General features: G+C 54.2%; 1 protein-coding gene across 1 annotated transcript; it reads left to right on the forward strand.

The window, feature by feature from the left end:
* Positions 1-212: 212 nt before the first annotated feature.
* Positions 213-9,846, forward strand: LOC137904988 (kinesin-1 heavy chain). The gene is made up of 26 exons (XM_068749213.1): positions 213-553; positions 3,803-3,890; positions 3,959-4,032; positions 4,111-4,215; positions 4,482-4,530; positions 4,908-4,963; positions 5,034-5,121; positions 5,211-5,335; positions 5,416-5,520; positions 5,706-5,851; positions 5,942-6,090; positions 6,228-6,415; positions 7,026-7,094; positions 7,166-7,372; positions 7,471-7,614; positions 7,720-7,911; positions 7,999-8,116; positions 8,186-8,241; positions 8,346-8,455; positions 8,545-8,646; positions 8,729-8,789; positions 8,879-8,950; positions 9,044-9,148; positions 9,228-9,444; positions 9,532-9,670; positions 9,794-9,846. Exons 1-26 carry the CDS (start codon positions 428-430, stop codon positions 9,795-9,797), a joined length of 2,895 nt encoding a protein of 964 aa, XP_068605314.1. The 5' UTR covers positions 213-427; the 3' UTR covers positions 9,798-9,846.
* Positions 9,847-22,513: the final 12,667 nt, after the last annotated feature.

Genomic DNA, 22,513 nt, shown 5'->3' on the forward strand with positions numbered 1-22,513 from the left:
ACATTCTTTATAGCTATTACTACAAGTTGTACTTAAACTCATTCTCGGAGTGAGTTTAGTTTCAAGAGCAGATCCCAAATACTGGGATGGTGTCCTAGCTCATGCTAATGAACAGGAGTGTTCACTTCCGGCCTGTTTCAATAACAACACGCTCGGGAGGGCGCGTCGGGATGACGTCATGGTGAACCACATCGACAGCAGCGGGAGGGGCGAGGTGGCCAGCTGCTGATCTACCGGTGTCATGGCGTCCTAACAGGAGGGGGAAGCGACTGAGAGGAAAACAAGGATTATTTTTTTTAATCGCCCTTCCCAGATTTGAGATTAGGAAAGAGGGGGTGCGGCTCCCCTTTTCGCCCCTGCCGGCTGTTTGCGGGATTCGGAATATCTTTTCATTTTATTGGTGAATTTCCATTCGAAACCGTGGAAGATGGCCGACCCGGCGGAGTGCACCATCAAAGTGATGTGTCGTTTTAGGCCACTGAACAACTCCGAGGTTGTCAGAGGAGACAGATTCATTCCCAAATTCCAAGGGGACGAGACTGTTATTATCGGGGTGAGTTATTTGGTGTCGCTACAAATTTAATGCAGTCCTTTAGCACGGTCAGCAAGTCGCCATTTTTGATTGTCTCGTAGCGGTTAGCGTGTTAGCTAACGTTAGCTTGGCTCGACCTGTTCACCGTCGTGAGTCCTGGTTCCACCAAATTACACATTAAAGAGGCGTTTGTTATTCAAGCTCCAATTCTTGTGCAGTTAGCAGAAAAAAATTCGCAAGTGGGGGGGAAACAATGGAAGTCGTAGTGATATGTTTATTCGCGGTTGCGCTGTCATCGCTAGCGAGCTGTCATTCAACAAAGCCAAACATCGGCTAGCATTAGCTTTAGCCTGCCAGTCCTCCTGTGATGCGCGCTACGTTATCGTTACAGCATTAATTCGTTCGTGTCCGTTTTTCTGTCCCGGTAACTCTTTGAACGATCACCAGTTTGCGTCAGCGTTAAGCATAAAATGGCTTTGAGTTAGCGGTGGCTAATGCTAACCGCGTTTAATAGCTGGCTAGGCCATCTGGTAGTAGACAGATTAGCCGGCCTCGGCTCTGTCAATACTGCTGTCTGATTTAAATAAACCGTTTTTGGCTGGTTCCTTAACTAAGCATGTGATGCTCAAGAGTCGTTATTTTAAAAGTGAGAATTGTTTATATGAGGTAATAATACAGATAATAATAATGATACAATACCCGAGTAACGTCAAAATAAATTGCAGTGGATCAAATTTGAAATGCAACCCATTGTCTTAAACTTTTTACTTCCAGGGTTAAACTAATTCCAGCATGCGATTGACTATCTATTCTTCTCACTTTGGATCCATATCAGAACTTATTGATCGTGTCACTGGAACTTCACTGTCTTTTCTTTCTTAAAATCAGGCGAAAGTTGATTCAAATCACTTCAGAGGCAAAACACATTCCCCATTTCTATGAAACAATATTCCCATACTGTACTATAAAACTATATTAATATAAAAGCTACCCTCGTATATGGAATAAAATTGGTTTAATTATTAATGCAATCAAGAAAAAGTAAATATTTCATCCAAGGCAGTTTGTGTGTAAAGACATCTAAGTGAATCAGAACCAGTTTAGCAACAGTTGGTCTTGGTCCGTTACAGATGAAGATTTCCTTAAGGAGAAAGTGTATTTAAAAGCAGTGGCATATCATGTTAGAAAAATAAATCCTGGTTAAACATTAGGTTTTAACACAAACTCGTCTTTGTGGACTTTGGTGTCTGATTTTAGTTAACAAGGCAATGAAAGCCGATCTTGGATGCTGGTCATGAGTTGAAATGTTCTGCCGATGAATTCATTCATTCATCGGGTGATGGCAATCTTTGAAAGTTGGATCTGATGCCTCTGAACATTTGGTTTGGGTTTGAAGATGTTTCCTGTCCCATTGAAAAGTTCAATGGAGTTCCAACTGGCCGATGCGGATATTTAAATCCTTCTAAGGTCGCTGACACATATTAGTACATCCTCGTTCGGACTGAGCTTCTAATTTACTTGCTGGTAGAACAACTGGAGTCTTACATTTCTCACCCGTAGAAGAGAGAAGAGAAGAGTAGCTGTGGTGACTTATTGAATTGTTTGTGCTGATACTGACCTCAGGCTTTTCAGCAATGCCACACATGTGGTGCCCGTAGGCCCGACGCGGACCAGCCCAGTTCAGAGTGCCGAAATACCAGGACACAAGTGTTGCAAGCCAGAACTCGATAGTGGGAAGTGCGTTTACCGCGTCCGTGAGCTGCAACGCGGGCACCCTGGGTATTCGCCTGGTGGTCGTCTCCAGTTGTTAGACCCATCGGATCAGGCATCGGATCAGGCATTGGACTGGACAATCTCTTTGGGTGGGATGGGTAATTGTGCTTTGGTTTTATCAGATGCTCTTGTCCGAGGTGACGATTAGATGACGTTTGTGTCCGTTTTGAGGGAATCTAGGGTGATGAAGATCTATAAGGACTGATGCCTCACCAGCTTTGCCTGCCCAGTGACTCTGGGTCATTGATTCCACACACTATAGATGTTCAATAATTACTGTTTTCTTTCCGTGTGTTCTCATATTAAAATCTCCAGGCTGAAGATGAGTCCTTGCCAGGCCCATTCTGTTTTTCTAAAAGCTAGTAATGTGATATTAATGGGACAAAAGAAGGCGGTTCATTGTTTAACCGGTGTTCATGAATGCTGATTTTCTTCCTTTTGTCTTTATTATTATTTTTAATGAGCGTAAAATCAAACGAGCCTCCGGACCACTGGCTATCTTTTGAGGTGCATCAGTTTCCGATCGTAACGTGAACATAATACGTTAGTGGGAAAGTCGGAAAGCACAGCCTGACTCTGGTCTCGTTGTGAGTAGTTTGAGCCGAATTGTAACGCAGAGGCTGATAAACTGTCGTGTGGACTTTCCAGTCAACAGAACATGATCCCGCGGATCGTGCTGTCAAAATGCAGTTGGACTCGTACCGTAGCGGTTTCTCAAAAGCGAATGAAAGGCAAATTGGTGCCGGTGGCTGTTTGACAATTAAGTGATTAGTTAAAGCTTACCACGCATCCAGATGGATTCCAGTGCCGCGTGCTACAAGAGCTCTGTAGATGCTGCTCAGCGCCGTAGCACTGCATGCTTTCCTGGACAAAGATATTCCTGCTAATTAGTCCTGAAGCAAGTCATCCCACGGCGACGCTTGTAGCGGCTAAACGGTAACGACTCTGCTCTTCTGCGCCGTCGGCCTGGCTGGCCTGATGCTCGACTCGGAGCTCCAGCCGGCATTAATTGCCAGGATGTGGATAAACTGCTTCTAATGTAACCCTCTATCAGAGGGGATTAAGAGCCAAATTGAAAATATCTCATCTTTAGTTGTCCAATTTCCAGCACTTGCCGTATTTAGTAATTTAGTAGTTTTATATACGTTTGAATTTAAATGAGAAATCCCTCTTTTTTTCCCAGTGAGATATAAAATGAGATTTTATTTGGCTGGCCTGCTTGTTTCTCATGAATAGCGCTGTCTTATTCTTAAACATGAAGCACCAGAGCTGAAACCCCGCCCTTCTGGCTGGGGGGGGGGGGGGGGGGGGGGAGTAATCTTGGACCGCAAACCTCCAAAGAGAGCGCCATCCCGGTCGTAGCCTCGGATGAATTATCCTGATGTTGACTGGTTGAACTCGGGTATTGATTGTCTGTCAGACAGAGGGACGACCGGGATGTCCGTGTTGGACAAACGGTCCGGTGGCTAATCATCTGACTGATTTCTCTTCTCACAGGGCAAACCGTACATGTACGACAAAGTGTTTCCGACAAGCACAACACAGGAGCAGGTGTACAACGCCTGCGCCCAGAGGATTGTCAAAGGTGAGGCCTCGTTTTACGTCTTTACAGGCACGAGTACAACAACGATCGTTCTCTCCGATTGATTGTAGATGTTCTGGAGGGATACAATGGAACGATCTTTGCCTATGGGCAGACGTCGTCTGGGAAAACCCACACCATGGAGGTAAGACGGGCGCCTCGGAGCGGCTGGTCGTTTCCCGTTGAGGTGGCATCGCTGCTTTAATCTGCTCTGTGCCTGCAGGGGAATCTTCATGACACGGACGCGATGGGCATCATCCCCAGGATAGTGCAAGACATCTTCAACTACATCTACTCCATGGATGAGAACCTGGAGTTCCACATCAAAGTACGTAGCGCTGCGTGTATCGCATTAAAGCGCACGGTAAATAATTGGGTTGTTTTTGCTGCAAACGTTAAGTCGATTACGTAAAGACTTAAACGCCTCCTTTGAAATCCTTTTCTCCGTACCTCACTGATTAGTGTTCATAATGATTCAGAAGAATTCCTCCACCTCTTTTAAATTGCTGCCCAACCGCTTAATGGTTTTTGCTGCGTGTGTTTTAATGAGCCGCTTTCACAGCTCGATTACTGACGACGTTCTTCCCTTCGCAGGTTTCCTATTTTGAAATTTACTTGGACAAGATCCGGGACCTTCTGGATGGTAAGCTGCTGTTCTATGCTAGCGAACGCTGGATGTTGGGTTACGGCTGACGAGGAAACGGACGAGATAGAGGTGTTAAAGTTTAATTAAAGTGTTAATAGTTGAACAGACAGAACTTACAGCGGAGGCATTATAGTTGTGAATGATTTATTTTATATCCAGTACAAATGTCGACTCCGCCCATCGTCTGGGCGGTATTTAGAGAAATGGCCGCTCCCATCGATTAGCCGCTGCTAACGATGTCCGTGACGTCTGTTCGGTTCGTCCCGCCGTTACCGCATCAGTGTAGAAACGCAAACTCGCGGAGCGACGCTTGTCCAGGAGCTTCAGCAAGCGGCGCTTCACCCCGACTGACCCCCCCCTCTGCTCCTCCCCAGTGTCAAAGACCAACCTGTCGGTGCATGAAGACAAAAACCGAGTGCCCTATGTCAAGGTGGGGACGGACACGACCTCTCTTGTGGAGGCCGACGGCCTCGCCTGATATTCTGCTCTTCTCCCTTAAGGGTTGCACTGAGCGATTCGTTTGCAGCCCGGATGAAGTCATGGATACGATCGATGAAGGCAAATCGAACAGACACGTGGCGGTTACAAGTAAGGCTCCAGCCCGTTCGCCGCTCGCCGCCCGCCCGCGTGACGAACGTCTGCGACTGTTTCTGACTTCGGCGCTATCCCCCCCCCAGACATGAACGAGCACAGCTCCAGGAGTCACAGCATCTTCCTGATTAATGTCAAACAGGAAAACACGCAGACGGAGCAGAAGCTCAGCGGCAAACTCTACCTGGTGGATCTGGCTGGCAGCGAGAAGGTGAGCGGGAGTCGCCGGACCCCCGTGTTCTCCGGCGCCGGAACGCCGGGCTGACTTTAAAGCCGTCTCTTCATTTCCAGGTCAGTAAAACCGGAGCAGAAGGCGCCGTGCTGGACGAGGCCAAGAACATCAACAAGTCCCTGTCGTCCCTGGGAAACGTCATCTCGGCTCTGGCCGAAGGAACGGTCAGCGGCCGGCCTGGAGATCCGCGCCGCGGTTTAGTAAACCGGCGGGGCTTCGTTTTATCTGTAGTCTCGTACCGACCCGGTCTCGGCCCTGTCCCTCCACGCCGTCCTCGACCTGAAGGTCGTGGTGTTTACCGGTGGGGAACCATCCTTCATGTTTCCTCTTCATCTCTGTTTCCCACCAGGCCTACATCCCCTACCGGGACAGCAAGATGACCCGCATCCTTCAGGACTCGCTGGGCGGCAACTGTCGTACCACCATCGTCATCTGCTGCTCGCCCTCCTCCTATAACGAGACCGAAACCAAAACCACCCTCCTGTTCGGACAAAGGTCGGCCGGCCAGCGGGCCACGAGCACGCCGTTCTGCTCCGTCGACGGCGTGTTTCATCCAGTAAAATGTGTTTAACGTTCTTCGTCCAGAGCCAAGACCATCAAGAACACCGTCTGCGTGAACATCGAGCTCACGGCGGAGCAGTGGAAGCAGAAGTATGAGCGGGAGAAGGAGAAGAACAAGACCCTGAGGAACACCGTCACCTGGCTGGAGAACGAGCTGAACCGCTGGAGGAACGGTGAGAACCTTTTATTCCGTTTGTTCTGCGTTCATCCGTCCAGTGGAGCGGGTCGAGTTGAGTTCTGGTTAAGGTTGGCGCCGGACGTAAACCGTTCACATCGTGTGAATCCAGCTCTTGATCATCTGCTCCTCCAGGCGAGAGCGTTCCGGTGGAGGAGCAGTTCGACAAGGAGAAGGCCAAAGCCGAGGTGCTCGCCCTCGACAACATCCTGAACGACAAGCCGGCCTCCACGCCCAACGTTCCCGGCGTTCGCCTCACCGACGTGGAGAAGGACAAGTGTGAGGCGGAGCTCGCCAAGCTGTACAAGCAGCTGGATGACAAGGTGGGCCGGCGTTCCCGACGGGGCTGGGAACGCCGCGTAGGCTTTATTATATTCACCGTTTAAAACATCAAGCAGGAAGCTGATTATACAATAAACAAACGACGCTTAGAGCGGCTGCATGTCAAAGCTGGATGTATAAAAAGTAAAAAGAAACTAACAAAGTTAGACGGAATTCCGGGATCCAATCCTGCAGCGTTCCTGCTCCGTGTGCAGACCCGGCGGCGTTCCTGCTCCGTGTGCAGACCCGGCGGCGTTCCTGCTCCGCATTCCTGCTCCGCGTGCAGACCCGGCGGCGTTCCTGCTCCGCGTGCAGACCCGGCAGCGTTCCTGCTCCGCGTGCAGACCCGGCGGCGTTCCTGCTCCGTGTGCAGACCCGGCGGCGTTCCTGCTCCGCGTGCAGACCCGGCGGCGTTCCTGCTCCGCGTGCAGACCCGTCGGCGTTCCTGCTCCGCGTGCAGACCCGGCGGCGTTCCTGCTCCGCGTGCGGACCCGGCAGCGTGCCTGCTGCGCGTGCAGACCCGGCAGCGGTTTCGCATTCTGTCTTCAAAGTGCTGCAACAGGCTGCTGATACTGACTTAAGTTCATCGTTGTCTTCATCTTCATCGTGCAGGACGAGGAGATCAACCAGCAGAGCCAGCTGGCCGAGAAGCTGAAGCAGCAGATGTTGGACCAGGATGAGGTGAGTGGCGGCCTCGGCGATCCCAACCGGCGCCGAGCCTCGACGTCTGAGGTCGGACGTTTCTCCTGCAGCTTCTGGCCTCCTCGCGCCGCGACCACGACAACCTGCAGGCGGAGCTGAACCGCCTGCAGGCCGAGAACGAGGCTTCGAAGGACGAGGTGAAGGAGGTGCTCCAGGCTCTGGAGGAGCTGGCGGTGAACTACGACCAGAAGAGCCAGGAGGTGGAGGACAAGACCAAGGAGTTCGAGGCCATCAGCGATGAGCTCAACCAGAAATCGGTGAGCGGGGCGGGGGCTGTCGTCGGGCGAGAGAACCTGTCCCGCTTTCAGTCGTCGTTCATTCAGTCGTCTTCGTCTTCGTCTTCGTCCGTCCTCAGTCCGTCCTGTCGTCTCTGGACTCGGAGCTCCAGAAGCTGAAGGAGATGTCGAACCACCAGAAGAAGAGGGTGACGGAGATGATGTCATCACTGCTCAAAGACCTCGCCGAGATCGGCATCGCCGTGGGCAGCAACGACATCAAGGTGGAGGCAGACGACGCCCCCCGGTGGTCAGCCGGGGTATTTATCTCAGGTCTCTTGACACCCGGGTTTTCCTCTTCCCCTCCTCTTCCTCTCACGCCTTCCCAGCAGCACGAGGGCGGCAGCGGCATGATAGACGAAGAGTTCACGGTGGCCCGGCTCTACATCAGCAAGATGAAGTCGGAGGTGAAGACGATGGCCAAGCGCTGCAAGCAGCTGGAGAGCAGCCAGTCGGAGAGCAACAAGAAGATGGACGAGAACGAGAAGGAGCTGGCCGCCTGCCAGCTTCGCATCTCGCAGGTAGAGGAGGCGCCGAGCGCCGGTCGTCCCTCGTCTCGGGGGGGTCGGCAAACGGAAACGAGTCTGCGTTTCCTCCTGTGTCTGCAGCACGAGGCCAAAATCAAGTCCCTGACCGAGTACCTGCAGAACATCGAGCACAAGAAGAGGCAGCTGGAGGAGAACGTGGACGCTCTGAACGAAGAGCTCGTCAAGCTGAGCGCTCAGGGTGTGTTCCGGGTTCAAGGGCGGGGCCGGAGGCGGCGGGCGGAGGATGAAGCTTTGTTTTTTATTCCAGAGAAAGTCCACGCTATGGAGAAGGAGAGCGAGATCCAGACGGCCAATGAAGTGAAGGTGCTTCATCCCACACAGAAATCAGCTCAGAGTCTCTGACGGGCGTGAGTGAAGGCAATCCCAACACGCGTTCTCTTCCTGTTCCCGTTCCCGTTCCCGTTCAGGAAGCGGTGGAGAAGCAGATCCACTCCCACCGAGACGCTCATCAGAAGCAGATCAGCAGCCTGAGGGACGAGCTGGACAGCAAGGAGAAGCTCATCACGGAGCTGCAGGAGTGAGAGACGCGCTCCGGTGACGCTCCGGTGACGATCCGGCGCTCGCCGCCGGAGAGGAGCTTTAACGCGATGCCGTTTCCCCCTCCAGCCTCAACCAGAAGATCATGCTGGAGCAGGAGAGGCTCCGGGCGGAGCACGAGAAGCTCAAGTCCACGGATCAGGACAAAAGCCGCAAGCTGCACGAGCTGACGTGAGTTCCACGCCGGTTCCACGCCGGTTCCACGATGAAGAGCTCCGCGGTAGTTTACGTTGGAACCCTCGCTGTTTTTCAGGGTGATGCAGGACAGGAGGGAGCAGGCCAGGCAGGACCTGAAGGGCCTGGAGGAGACTGTGGTGAGTCCGGTTCACGGGTAGAACCCGTCCTGGGACCCGTGTTCCCCTCCGCTCGATTCTAACGCCCCCGTTTGGGTTCTCCGTTCCAGGCCAAGGAGCTGCAGACCTTGCACAACCTGAGGAAGCTCTTCGTGCAGGACTTGGCCACCAGAGTGAAGAAGGTGATCCGCGATCGTTTGCTTCTGTCTGTTCCGTTGCTCCGAGACGCAACCCGGTCCAGACGGTTCACGCCGGTCTCCTGGCTTCCTTCGCAGAGCGCCGAGATGGACTCGGACGACACCGGCGGCAGCGCCGCGCAGAAACAGAAGATCTCCTTTCTGGAAAACAACCTTGAGCAGCTCACCAAAGTCCACAAGCAGGTACGGCGTTCAGAAAGCGCCGCTCCGTGTCTGTCCCGTGTGGAGGGCATGGCCTAACGGGGCGCCCCCTGTCCCGCAGTTGGTGCGGGACAACGCAGACCTGCGCTGTGAGCTTCCGAAACTGGAGAAGCGTCTCCGCGCGACGGCCGAGCGGGTCAAAGCTCTGGAATCTGCGCTGAAGGAGGCCAAGGAGAACGCCGCCCGCGACCGCAAGCGCTACCAGCAGGAGGTGGACCGCATCAAGGAGGCCGTCAGGGCCAAGAACATGGCCAGGCGGGGGCACTCGGCCCAGATCGGTCAGTGGGGGGGTTAGCTCTCAGCTCGGAGCGCTTTCACATGTCCAAAGGCCTCACGCTGGTCGTTGTCCCCCTCCCCCCCCCCAGCCAAGCCAATCCGGCCCGGGCAGCAGCCGGTCGCGTCCCCCACCCACCCCAACATCAACCGCAGCGGCGGGGGCTTCTACCAGAACAGCCAGACGGTGTCCATCAGGGGCGGCGGCAGCAGCAGCAAGACGGAGAAGAAGTGAGAGAGGAAGTGATGCGGCAGCGTGGAAACGCAAGCTCCGCCCCTTTTACCTGCTGTGGCGTTTGTCTGACGGTTACAGAACAATGTCCACGAAACGGCTTTTCTCTTTTTCCTCTGCAGCTGAGGAGCAGCGGGACGAAAGGACGACACCACAGAAGAAGCCGACCTCGCCCCCCCCCCCCCCCCCCGACAACCCGTCATTCCACGACAGCAAACCGGCTCCGTGTCGCCTCCGAGGAGTTTCTGAATTATAAATATATATATATAAATATTCCTGACGTGTACAGCTGCGACCCCCCCCCCCCCCCCCCCCCCCCAACTCCCATCACGGCTTATCTCTCCTCTTACTGGATATAATAAAAGATCGGCGCTGTAACCCGAACCAAACGCTCTGGGGCGCGGCCTCCGCTGCACCAAACCACGCCCCCCCCCCAAACGCTCCAGATGGTGTTCGGCCCCGCCCACAGCCCGCCGTCATCGTCGTGCGAGTCGTTCTGCTCCGGGCCGAGCCGAACGTAAGGCAGCCGGATCCGGAAAAACGCGTCGTCTAAAACGATGAAGACCAAAAAATCAATAAAAAGCCGAAACCGTTGAAGCTGCCGTCCGACCGCTGCACCTGGCGGGGGCGGCCTCCGACCGCTGCACCTGGCGGGGGCGGCCTCCGACCGCCGCACCTGGCGGGGGCGGCGTCTAACCGCACGTTTCTCCGGATAGATTCTCGTAAAGAAGTAAAACTAGTCGACTGAGGCGGCGTTGAGCGTGTACGGATGTAAACCGGGCGCTAGTGGAGACGGGTTAAAATAAAACGAGCCGTGCAGCGGCGGACGAGAACCTGTGCAGGCCGACGGTTTCCATCGGTGACGTCATTGGGAGGAAAGCGTTCATGTTGATGCAACCGACGTCCCCCTTTCTTTAGCTCCGCCTATGCTCGATCGCTAAATGTGTTTTTACTTCTCGGTGATTAATTATGCTGTTAATGGACGCTATTTATATCAGTCTGCGATGACCCGGCGGGCGCGGCGGATCCTCCCGCGTCACGCTTCCTGTTTGTTTCTGTCCTCTCCTTTGTCGTTTCTCAGAGATGTAGGAGCTGCAAACCTCCCTGTGGTTGTACGTTTGCAGGAAGCGACGCGCTGGGTTTGATGTACTGTATCTGTTCCATAGACGCATGTTTGAAGGCGGGGTCAGCCAGTCGGGGGCGGGGCTAAAATTGCACAACAATCGTCTGTCGTTTTGTGGAGGAAGTTTTAATTTAACCAGTCGGCAGCGTAGGATTTGTTTTGTTGTCTTTTAGTGTCTTTACTTCCACAGCTTTTCTTTTGTTAGTTTTTAACCCTGTGATGAAGCCCCCCCCCTCCCGTGCTCCGTGCTGCAGCCCCCCCCCCTGCGTTGGTAAAGAGCTTGTCGTGATTGTAACCCCGGCAACACTAACATCTTGTGCAATATACTGTAAAATACACTGAATGTCAGCCAGCGGGCCGGAATGAAGGCGTCTCGGTGCTGCAGCCCCCCCCCCTGTGCTGCGTGCTGCAGGCCCCCCCCCCCCCCTGAAGATACAGTATCTGTCGCTACTAACCTGAGCAGCGGAGTGTGTTTAACCTGATTCCCGCTATTCAGAACTTAAAGCAACAAAAATATGACTGCAGAACGCACTCCGGATCGGGGGGGGGGTTCCCGACTGGAAGAGACGTTATTCCCAAAGCTCTGGAAGTGCACGTGCACGTCCCTCCAGCTGCAGGAGGACAGTCTCCCTGGTGTCTAGCAGGACGCTTCTAGATGCGTTAAGATTGCAGCAGGACCTCAAGATGTTTGACCTTTGACCTTCCACCAAAGCTGGATGTTAAATGGAGGAAAAATAGTGGAGTAGAAAAGAGCAGAGAATATTTGTGGTGTTCACGTGAAATGGATTTTGCATTAATTCTAAATAAAAAAGAAGTATAGCCACTTTTTTTATTACTGTGTAATAGTGGGTCAATTTGAGGATCCGTCGGTGGACGAGGTGCCGGATCATTCTTGGAGAACTGGGGCGGAGACGTGGGCGGAGACGGGAGATCGCAGCTTTGGATTGATTGCATGATGTAAATGTATGTGTGATTAAATAATGAGGAAACGCCAACCTGTCCGTCGTCACTGGGTCTGATTAGCGAGTCCTGGTTCTGTACGAGTTACACCAACTCATGGAGTCGGGGCTTGTTAGGCTACATGTCGCTGATCCCAAAATGTTCCAGAATGTGTGCCTCTTGATGACGTCATCCTCTGGGGCACGGAGTCGCGATCACTCAACAGGATTTGGGTTGTTGGGGGGGTTTAGAACCATGCTCCCTCAACCGTGGAGTTCCTGCTGACGTCATTTTCTCCGCAAACCTCGTGTTCGTTTACTGGAGGATCACAGGGCGTGTCTGAGTAGGCAGTATATTCATGTCGATGCGCAAGTATTTTTGTGTGAAAAAGAATATAGTTGCGCTATTTTATTTTTTTACGGAATTTTTTATGAGGTCTAAACTGAGGTAGACTGAAGTAACAGAGTGGGAACTTAATGGAAACCCGTTTATCTCTTAATTTTTCCTGTGATCTGAAACGTGCGTGGATGCTAAATAAGAAGATACAAACTTAGATTGGTCAAAAAATATATCGTAGTTTAGTTTACAACTGATGTTTGAAGTGCAGTGTATTTGTAGTGTCACCTCTTTACCGACAGGCGGCGCCGATTTCCGGTTTACATTGTGAGAGCTCGGACCAAAGAGCAGTACATACAGGAGGGACGTCTCACTCTGTACAGAAGTAAAAAACATACAAGATCCAACATGAACAGGCATTTGGCCTTGGGTTGTCCTTTACGTGCAAGAGCAAAGGGTGTGTTTGTGCATTTCCTTTACGATGCCACTCTTCTTTCACAGAGTGGTCGCCACGGCAACGTCAAAGTTGATTTGCCGAAGCGGGTCAACTTTTCTCGCGGATACAATATGCGCCAACATCGTCGTGATAGACGATCTTTGCTCCGAAGGTAGTTAAACAAAGTGTCAGGGCAGGCGCGAGTCCACGAGAACCGCTCTGCTGAGGATTAGCCCGGCCGGGAGACCGGAGAGACGGGAAACAAGCCGGACGAGCAGCGAGCAGCTCCGCCGCGGTCGGTCGGCAGGGTGCCCGACGGATAGTTAACCCGACCCAGGATCATCGCAGCGGGGTTTATTCATCCCAAACCAGGAGTAGACGGTACGCAGTTGACGTCTTGGGAAGCTGTGGAATATTTAGCCAAGAAGCTAATCAGTTAGCTAACATCAGAGTTAGATTAGCTTTGGAAAAATCAACATTGGCGGTCAAACAAGGGCTATAATTCCGCCTAGAGACGACGAAAAGTGAATATAAGTCAAATGTTTGCGCTTTAAAGAATGTTTGGGACGGTGTTCCGCTCGCCGACGGCATTGGGAGGAATGTTCGGCTGTCAAAGAAGCTAATCCCGGTAGCACTGCTATCAAACACGTCACCGCTGACGTCGGGCTCAGGTGTGTTTACACCTGGTGGTCGCTGTAAAACGGACACGCGCAGGTAAGCGGCTGGATTTAATCAACTGGCATTGATAATAATATCGATCGATCGATCGATCGACTGATTTGAGGCTCGGATCGATAACCAGCGGATAATAGGAAAAGCCCTGAAAGTATTTTGGAGGGGGAGGGGGGGGGACTGTTTATTATATTAAATGGAAAATATCATAATCTGTAAAAGATATTAATCCCGTAAACTGAATGAGAATCAATAAATGATTGAAGTCAGTTATCAAGTAAAAGAAAGAGTTTTAAAAGAATGTTGTGTCATAAAACCGATCGGCTTTTACTAATTCGTGTGAAGGTGATTTATCGATTGATAGTCTGAAGTGAATTATGAGATGATGATTGATTACGGGTTTTATACTAATGTGATCATAAATACTTCCTGCCCCGCCCCCCTCACCTGCTCAGGGTTTATCTCCAGGTGTGTCTTCTCTTCTCTCAGAGATGCTCACGATTTGTTAAAGTGGGGCAGATTGTGGACCTCGGGGAAGCTGGGTTTCGGGGGGGGGGGGGGGTTCTAAATGGGACAGCCTGTCCTGGTTCCGTGCCGCTCGGGACGAGTGGACCTACCATTTGGACGGATGGAAACACCAGCCGACGTGTTGAGTGTGGACTCGGCTGATTGTCTCCTCCCCTCTGAATCTGGATGCAAACAGTCTGACTCAAACAGGTGTCAGACCAGATCTGGGGTGGGGGGGGCTGCTAACGCTGAACGGGCCTTTCTGAGGTTCAGTTTTTCAGATTCATGCACGCGCTGACTTCTCTGCTTCCCTGTCACTTCTAATGATCCAGTAATCTGATTACCCCGGTGAGATGTTACTTTTGATCAAACGTTACCGTCTCTGGGGTGAGAAAACGCCGTCCCTGATGCAGCCTGGACTTCCTCGGACTTCGCTGACTGGACTCGACCATGATCTGATTAGCCGGGCTAATGCCTGAGCTAATCCTGGCCAGGGTTAGTGAAAGAGACGTGAGGTGGGCGGGGCAAGGATCAGGTATGCCAAAAGGGCGTGCAGGCTGAACTGATCTCGCCAGACTTACGGGTGGGCGGGGCATGGATCAGGTATGCCAAACAGCCTTGGAGTCGTAGTCGTGGTCGTCACGTGGGACTGGTTGGAGATTCACCTGGAAACCTTTGACAGGAAATTGGAGGGGAACGCAGAAGGAGAAAGCCGGGGGGGGGGGGGGGGGGGGTTGCAACAGGAAGGCAGGAAATTGGAGGGGAACGCAGAAGAGAGGCAGCCGGGGGGGGGGGGGGGGGGGGGCAGGAAATTGGCCAAACTGCTGCAAAGACTTTCGCTCGGTTATTGGAACAGAACTGGGACTATGAGGCCGTCCTGTGAGACGCCGGTTGAGACGCCTTGTGAGCGGCGCCCGTGTGAGACGCCCGTGTGAGACGCCCGTGTGAGACGTCCTGCGAGACGCCCGTGTGAGACGCCGGTGTGAGACGCCCGTGTGAGACGCCCGTGTGAGACGCCCGTGTGAGACGCCGGTGTGAGACGCCCCGTGTGAGACGCCCGTGTGAGACGCCCGTGTGAGACGCCCGTGTGAGACGCCCGTGTGAGACGCCCGTGTGAGACGCTCGTGCGAGACGCCCGTGCGTTTTTGGCCGGTGCCGATTCCCACCCGCCTCGGTAGAATGATTCTGATGTTCGTGCGGATCCAGACATCCCACTTCCTGAACTCAAGCTTCTGACCTTCACGCCGTTTCTGCAGTCGGGTTTAAATCACAAACCCTGATTCCTGACATTTTAGTGTGATCATGATTGTTAAAGGCATCATCGAGCGCTGGTTGCTAGGAGACAGATCATTACGTGGATTGACATCAAAGTGGGCGTGATTTAATTTGGCTAATGGACGTCTTGCTGGTGAGATTTCCTCCAGCGCCCCCGTTGCGTGTAATCCGTGGTGACGCCGCCCCCGTGGTCCCCGTCAGGTGGACTCTGGGGTCTCCTGTTAAGCTAACGCTCAGATGGTGAAGCTGGCTAGCCAACGGGAATGAGCTGATTTCACGTTCCTGCAAAATACCGACGCTAATTCATGTTGGCGTGTCAACACACTGATCGAGATTAGATTTACTGATACTGTGAACGTGGATTAGATCCAAAGATCACGTCGGTTTGTGTTCTCTCCATCCCCGCTCAGGACGCCATGCTGATTAAACGTCCTCCTGCCGTGTTGAGCCGCTCCCCGGACAGCCGCCATGGCGGACCTGCCTATTGCCCCAGGGGAGGTCTACATCGAGGTGGAGTACGACTACGAGTACAAAGGCCAAGGACCGCCTCGTCTCCATCCACCAGGGGGAGTGCTACATGCTGGTCAAGAAAGCCAACGAGGACTGGTGGCAGGTCAGGAAGGAAGAGGGGACCAAAGCTTTCTACGTCCCGGCCCAGTATGTCCGAGAAGTTCCGCAAAGCGCTCATGCCCCCGTCGAAGTCGGCCCCGGACCCTCCTGCTGCCGCGAGCGACGCTCCTCCGCAGCTTTGAGTGGACTCTGGGTGAGGCCGACCAATCTGGAGCTGGGACTCCAGGATCGGCCCGTTGAGAACCTGCACAGGCAGGAGTCCAACTACCGCGCTTACCCTCCGCCGGGGCCTCGAGCCCCCCAGGACAGCGCAAGGACGGCAGCCAACACCAAGGACTCGGCACTCCCACCGACCACGAGCGCGCTCTGGCCGACATCCTGGTGCAAGGTGCCCAGCCCGACCAGAGGGGGAAGTCCTGCACCCTACCCCGCGTCCGGGCTCAGTCGCCAGAACTCGTGAGAGCCCCGCTGGACGTGGACAGCGCCCAGCACTGCGACTCGGGCGAGGAGAGACGCACCAACGACTCCGAGTCGGGACGAACTGAGCAGCAGCTCCACCGAACTGCTCCAGGTGAGAGCCGGAAGTCTTTACGTTCCACTCGGATGACCTTGAGTCTGTCGGAGCTTCACTTCCTGTTGTGTAAGGGTTCATGGATCCGGTTCAGGATCCGGTTTCGTGGATCGGGTTCATGGATCCGGGTTCGTGGATCCGGGGTTCAGGATCCGGGTTCGTGGATCCGGGTTCATGGATCCGGGTTCGGTGGCATCCGGGTTCATGGGATCCGGGTTCATGTGTCCTACCTGCCTGGACGGAACCTGGTCGCTTCTGTTTGGGACGTGGACTGAAGAGAGTTGTCGTGTTCGGTTGCGTTCGGCGTGACGGAGCAGCTTGTTGCTCACGGCGACGCTCTTTATTCGACGGTCTCAAACCAACCACAAACTGCTTCCTGCAGTCAGTGGTCGGCCCGTCTGAAGAAGGTTCTGGATCAATACTAGGTCCCAAAAACACGTTTTCACCGAAGCCTCTGAGCTGGCAGAGACTCGTGAACACGTTTGCGCTTGTCGCTCACCGTCACCGTTTTAATCCGGTGGAAGCAGCAGAGATTTCACTTTAAAACGGTGTAAATAGTTTTGTTTTTTTTAAATAGACTGCCCGTCCCGCAGGACGATGACCCGTATGAATTCCTCCAGATTTAAAGAACAGCTTTCAGACTCTCTGCATATAAAATATTTAACATTTAGGATCAATGATCTGATCGTCTGAGCCGTCTGACCGAGGCTAGCATTAGCTTTCTGGCTCATTACTGTTCTGTCTTTGATCCTGGCCGTGGTGAGACGGGTCCATTCAGATCAGATCAGATCAGATCAGATCAGATCAGATCAGATCAGATCAGATCAGATCAGATCAGATCAGATCAGATCAGATCAGATCAGATCAGATCAGATCAGATCAGATCAGATCAGATCCAGATCAGATCAGATCAGATCAGATCAGATCAGATCAGATCAGATCAGATCAGATCAGATCAGATCAGATCAGATCAGATCAGATCAGATCAGATCAGATCAGATCAGATCAGATCAGATCAGATCAGATCAGATCAGATCAGATCAGATCAGATCAGATCAGATCAGATCAGATCAGATCAGATCAGATCAGATCAGATCAGATCAGATCAGATCAGATCAGATCAGATCAGATCAGATCAGATCAGATCAGATCAGATCAGATCAGATCAGATCAGATCAGATCAGATCAGATCAGATCAGATCGATCAGATCAGGCGGCGTCGGACGCTTCAGTTCTCAGCGCGGCCTTTAAGTTTCCATTTGGTTCCCCAGGAAACGAACAGAACCTTAAATTAAGATAAGATGGAAGATTAACACTTCGTGTGTGTGTGTCTGTGTATGTGTGTGTGTGTGTGTGTGTGTGTGTCTGTGTGTGTCTGTGTGTGTCTGTGTGTGTCTGTGTGTGTCTGTGTGTGTCTGTGTGTGTCTGTGTGTGTCTGTGTCTGTGTCTGTGTGTGTCTGTGTGTGTCTGTGTGTGTCTGTGTGTGTCTGTGTGTGTGTGTGTGTGTCTGTGTGTGTCTGTGTCTGTGTCTGTGTGTGTCTGTGTGTGTCTGTGTCGTGTCTGTGTGTGTGTGTGTGTGTGTGTGTCTGTGTATGTGTGTGTCTGTGTGCGCGTGTGTGTGTGTCTGTGTATGTGTGTGTGCGTGTGTGTGTGTCTGTGTGTGTGTGTCTGTGTATGTGTGTGTGCGTGTGTGTGTGTGTGTGTGTGTGTGTGTGTGTGTGTCTGTGTGTTACGCAGCTCTGTTGTTACTTTAGCTGGGCGTCCTGCATTGAGCGGCATTAGAGGGAGGTCAGGGAGAGCGAGCATCACTGAGCTCTCTCTCTCTGTTTATGTAAGGGCGAGCGAGTGCGTCTTTGAGTGTGTGTGGGGCCCCCACGGCGTCGTGCCAGTCATGGCCGGAGTTCGTGATTAGACGGTCCGCTCTGTCCCTCCGCGCCGCCGGCTGGGAGACTTCCTCCCCTAGACCGACGCCACCGGGACAGGATGTTCCCGGACGGGAATGTGGCGGTAAGGCGGCTCCTGTGCCTGCAGCGGCGGGAACGCTGGGATCAATTTATTTCTGCTGCAAGCGGCGTGATGCCAAGCGACTCTGTTCTGCACCGCGAGATGATCGTTGTGCGCGGCGTTCCGGTCGATCCCTGAAGTTATCCCGGGATGCCATCGGTCTCCCCGTCGATTCGGCCCCTCCCAGCCTCGCGGTTTTAGTCTCGCTCTGCAGCAGCGTTTGTTCATTAGCTCGGGGGGGGGGGGCGACCTCCTTTTTATTGCCCGTGTGTCTGGCGTGAGATCCATAACATCGATGCGCGGCACCCCGTCTGCTCCCCCTGGCTGCAGGATTCGTTATGACGGTTATGCTAAGAGGGACTAGCGCTGCTTCGTTACATAAGCCCCGGCTTCGTCACATCTGTTTGGACAGCTGGCTGGTGAGACGAGCTCCGGGCGGCAGCGATGATGATGATGGAGGAGGAAGAGGAAGAGGAGGAGGTCATCATTTAAAATCGTTACAAATTGAACCTTATTATTGAAATATGAAATAAAAAAAACCGTCAAACTCGGCCGATCTTTGGACCCCGAGCGAAACGAAGCGGCGCCGTTAGCTCAGAGGTCGAACACGCCGTCGATCATTTTCACTCTGACACAAACGGCTCAATAGTTTAATTGATTTTCTTCGTCCGCTGCTTTCAGCCAATCAGAAGTGTTTCAGTGTAATGGACGCTTTGCTGCCCTGCCTTTGTGTGCGCGTCCTCGTTTCTCTTCCTCGTTGACAGGAAGGCACTTTGCCCCCCCCCCCCCCCCAGAGATCATTAACCCCGCAGCGACTTAGACGTCATCCTACTGTCTGCTCACAGGTGTGGAACATAAGAAGCACCTGAACGCTGAAAGCTCCAAATGGAGACGAATCCCAGCGGAGAAGAAGAAGAACGAGTGCGAGCTAGCGCCGTCCTGTAGCGCCGTTCTGTGACGCCGTTCTGTGACGCCGTTCTGTAGCGCCGTCCTGTAGCGCCGTTCTGTGACGCCGTCCTGTAGCGCCGTTCTGTAGCGCCGTTCTGTAGCGCCGTTCTGTAGCGCCGTTCTGTAGCGCCGTTCTGTGACGCCGTTCTGTGACGCCGTTCTGTGAGGGCGTTCTGTGGCGCCGTTCTGTGGCGCCGTTCTGTGGCGCCGCTCTGTGAGGGCGTTCTGTGACGCCGTTCTGTGACGCCGTTCTGTGACGCCGTTCTGTTGAGGGCGTTCTGTGGCGCCGTTCTGTGGCGCCGTTCTGTGGCGCCGCTCTGTGAGGGCGTTCTGTGAGGGCGTTCTGTGACGCCGTTCTGTGACGCCGTTCTGTGACGGCGTTCTGTGGCGCCGTTCTGTGGCGGCGTTCTGTGGCGCCGTTCTGTGACGGCGTTCTGTGACGCCGTTCTGTAACGCCGTTCTGTAGCGCCGTTCTGTGACGGCGTTCTGTGGCGCCGTTCTGTGACGCCGTTCTGTGAGGGCGTTCTGTGACGCCGTTCTGTGACGCCGTTCTGTGACGCCGTTCTGTGACGCCGTTCTGTGACGCCGTTCTGTGACGCCGTTCTGTGACGCCGTTCTGTGACGCCGTTCTGTGACGCCGTTCTGTGAGGGCGTTCTGTGACGCCGTTCTGTGACGCCGTTCTGTGACGCCGTTCTGTGACGCCGTTCTGTGACGCCGTTCTGTGACGCCGTTCTGTGACGCCGTTTCTGTGACGCCGTTCTGTGACGCCGTTCTGTGGCGCCGTTCTGTAGCGCCGTTCTGTGACGCCGTTCTGTGACGCCGTTCTGTGGCGCCGTTCTGTAACGCCGTTCTGTAGCGCCGTTCTGTGACGCCGTTCTGTGACGCCGTTCTGTGGCGCCGTTCTGTGGCGCCGTTCTGTGACGCCGTTCTGTAGCGCCGTTCTGTGACGCCGTTCTGTAGCGCCGTTCTGTGACGCCGTTCTGTAGCGCCGTTCTGTGGCGCCGTTCTGTGACGCCGTTGTCTTCTCTGCAGATACTTATTAACGATGTACCGGTGCTCTCTGGGGGAGCAAAGTATCGGTGTATATATATATCTATATATCTATATTGCAGAATCGATCGCATTGCTCGGCTCTAGTGTCTGCTGTGTCGGAGCGCTGACTGGGGGAAGCGCTAGCAGGCTAAAAGCTGAACTTCTGTCTGTCCTGATTGATTCCCGTCTCTGCCACGGGAGGACTGATCTCCGGGCAGATGGTCTAGACGAGGCCTCAGCTGATCACGCTGATCGATTAGAGGATAGCGCCCGGAGCCGGCGGTTCTGCCGCTTCACTCTCTCGGGTCTCCTCTGGAGGGGCTGGACTGAGAATGGTTTTAGTCTCAGATTGAATTCTAACAAAGAGACAGAGAAGACATTCAGGATAGACGATTGATCCTGGCCGTAAACGGATCAGGAATTGTTGTGGGCCTGTTGGTCCGGTTCGCCGGCCCGCTAACGGACTGCTCTGCTGTTGTCGTTATGGGCGTGAACCTCTGATCCGGTTCCTTCTGGGCCTCTTCTAGGACTGCAGGTTCCTTCGTAGCTGAAGGCCTCCTTATTCCGAGTTTGAACTTTAATGAGCTCCAACGTGTCCAAGCTAGTGCACGATAAACGTCGGTTCATCCTCCAACAAGTCCAAACCGTCATGGACGCCGTGCAGCCTGAACGTCTACAGGCGAGACGGACCTGCAGAGGCATGCTGGGTAACGGCGCCTCGGCTTCCTGTTTGGACGGTGTCCCGGATTTAATTCCATTCCTGATTGCATTCGTAGATTATTCCGGAGCGGTAGTGTGTCCGCGGCCTTCCACTTCCTGCCTCTGCTCACGTCCTGCTTGGTATTCGTCCGTTTCCCACGGTGTCTCGTTGGACTGGTCCGACGTGAGCAGGCTTCGTGCTGAAGAGGCGATGCGGGCTCGTTTACGTTCAGGACCAGAAATACGGGTTCTCGTTGTGTGAAAAGCGTTTCCCCCGGAGACGGGCGGGTTTGATTGATCCTGGGTGAACGCAGACGTATCAATAACGCCGGTTCAGGAGGTCCACGGGGACGGTCTTCCCTCTAGAACGATTGATGGTCCGGATCTGTGAGAGAACCGGGACGCGGTAGAACTTTGGCTGTTCCACCTCTCCCATCCGAGCGCTCCTCCTCAGCTCAGGCTGGAACACGCCCCCGGGGGGGGGTAATTCCCTCCTGCCCCAGCAGAGGTTTCCTTGTAATAGCTCCGCCTCCCCGAGTGCCGATCGGAGTGACCTTTTCGTAGTCGCAGGCAGCGGTTCCCCGTAACGGAGGGAGTCGCTTCACGCTTCGCCGCTCGCACGGATTCGGAGCGCTGAGGAAACGCACGCCGCACGGCGGATCGGACGAGTTCAGGCTCCCTAAATGTCACGTGTTCTTCCTGAGCAGCTCCCCTGCCTTCCTCATACCTGCCCCCTGACGCGCCTCCTCCCCCGTGAGGGAGGTGCTCTGTTGAGGCATGCCTGCAGAGGAGGCGGTGACCAGTGTTTCGGTGCACGTGTCTTCCCCCCCCCCCCCCCCCCCCCACACATGCTTCAGGTGCACGGCGGCAGGTCTGTACCTGAGTCCGAGGTGAACGCTGGAGTTCGGAGGGAGCCGGTCCTTCGGGGTCGTGGCGACGGGGTCGGGGTCAAACCCTCGCTGCGCTTTGGGTCGCCATCGGCCCCGTTTTGTGTTTTCATGGCTCGGCTCTCTGCGGCATGCAGCAGGGCAGGTTTATCTCCCGGGGGGGGGGAGGGGGGGGAGCTCCTCCTCCTCCAACCCATCCCTTCTAAGGCGAGCCTCTGCTGTCATGCTGCCCCCTAAAGGACGCCGCCGTCTGAACCCGTGACCCCCTGTGACCTTTCTTATTTAGGATAATCGTCTTTGAGGATGTCCGTTTCACAACGGCCTTCAGAGGAACGCGTGGTCGGCGTGCCGACCTTCGGGTTTCAACGGCCGATCGACTTCCTGTTTGACTGATCCAAACGGCGACTCGGGTCGGGGCCTTAAACCGGGACGCCAATGATCCGTCTGGGGCGGGGCTTCTTCCGATCGCTCTCGGTGCGCGAGGAGGAGGAGGAGGAGGTGCTTACGAGCTCCTCGCCGCCGGAGGCAGCGGTTAGCTTACATGCGGGCGGAGCTATCTTCCCATTGATCCGGGGACGGGTCGATCTGTCTGTATTGATCGCCACCGCCAGCTGTTCGCCCCCCCGCCCCCCCCTGCGTGTTTCATCCGTATTGATTGATCCCGTGTCGGTGAGGCCGGCCGTCCCGGAACTAGATCCACTCACGGTTCCGCCTCTCCCCCCGTCAGACCGTGTCCTCGTCGGGCCGAGACCGGGCCGAGTCGCCGGTATACACGAACCTCCAGGAACTGAAGATCACCCAGAACGCCCACCCCCCGGTCCCCGGCGGCCCCCCTCGGCGTC

This window comes from Brachionichthys hirsutus, chromosome 15, assembly GCF_040956055.1.
Source record: "Brachionichthys hirsutus isolate HB-005 chromosome 15, CSIRO-AGI_Bhir_v1, whole genome shotgun sequence".
NCBI lineage: Eukaryota > Metazoa > Chordata > Actinopteri > Lophiiformes > Brachionichthyidae > Brachionichthys > Brachionichthys hirsutus.

What these genes read in the sequence shown, in the direction of transcription:
- LOC137904988 (XM_068749213.1), top strand. Translation starts at nt 428, where the DNA reads ATGGCCGACCCGGCGGAGTGCACCATCAAAGTGATGTGTCGTTTTAGG. An exon ending in ACCCTCCTGTTCGGACAAAG is followed by an intron (nt 5,852 to 5,941) that starts GTCGGCCGGCCA and finishes TTCTTCGTCCAG; the next exon opens with AGCCAAGACCATCAAGAACA. An exon ending in AGGGCCTGGAGGAGACTGTG is followed by an intron (nt 8,790 to 8,878) that starts GTGAGTCCGGTT and finishes TCTCCGTTCCAG; the next exon opens with GCCAAGGAGCTGCAGACCTT.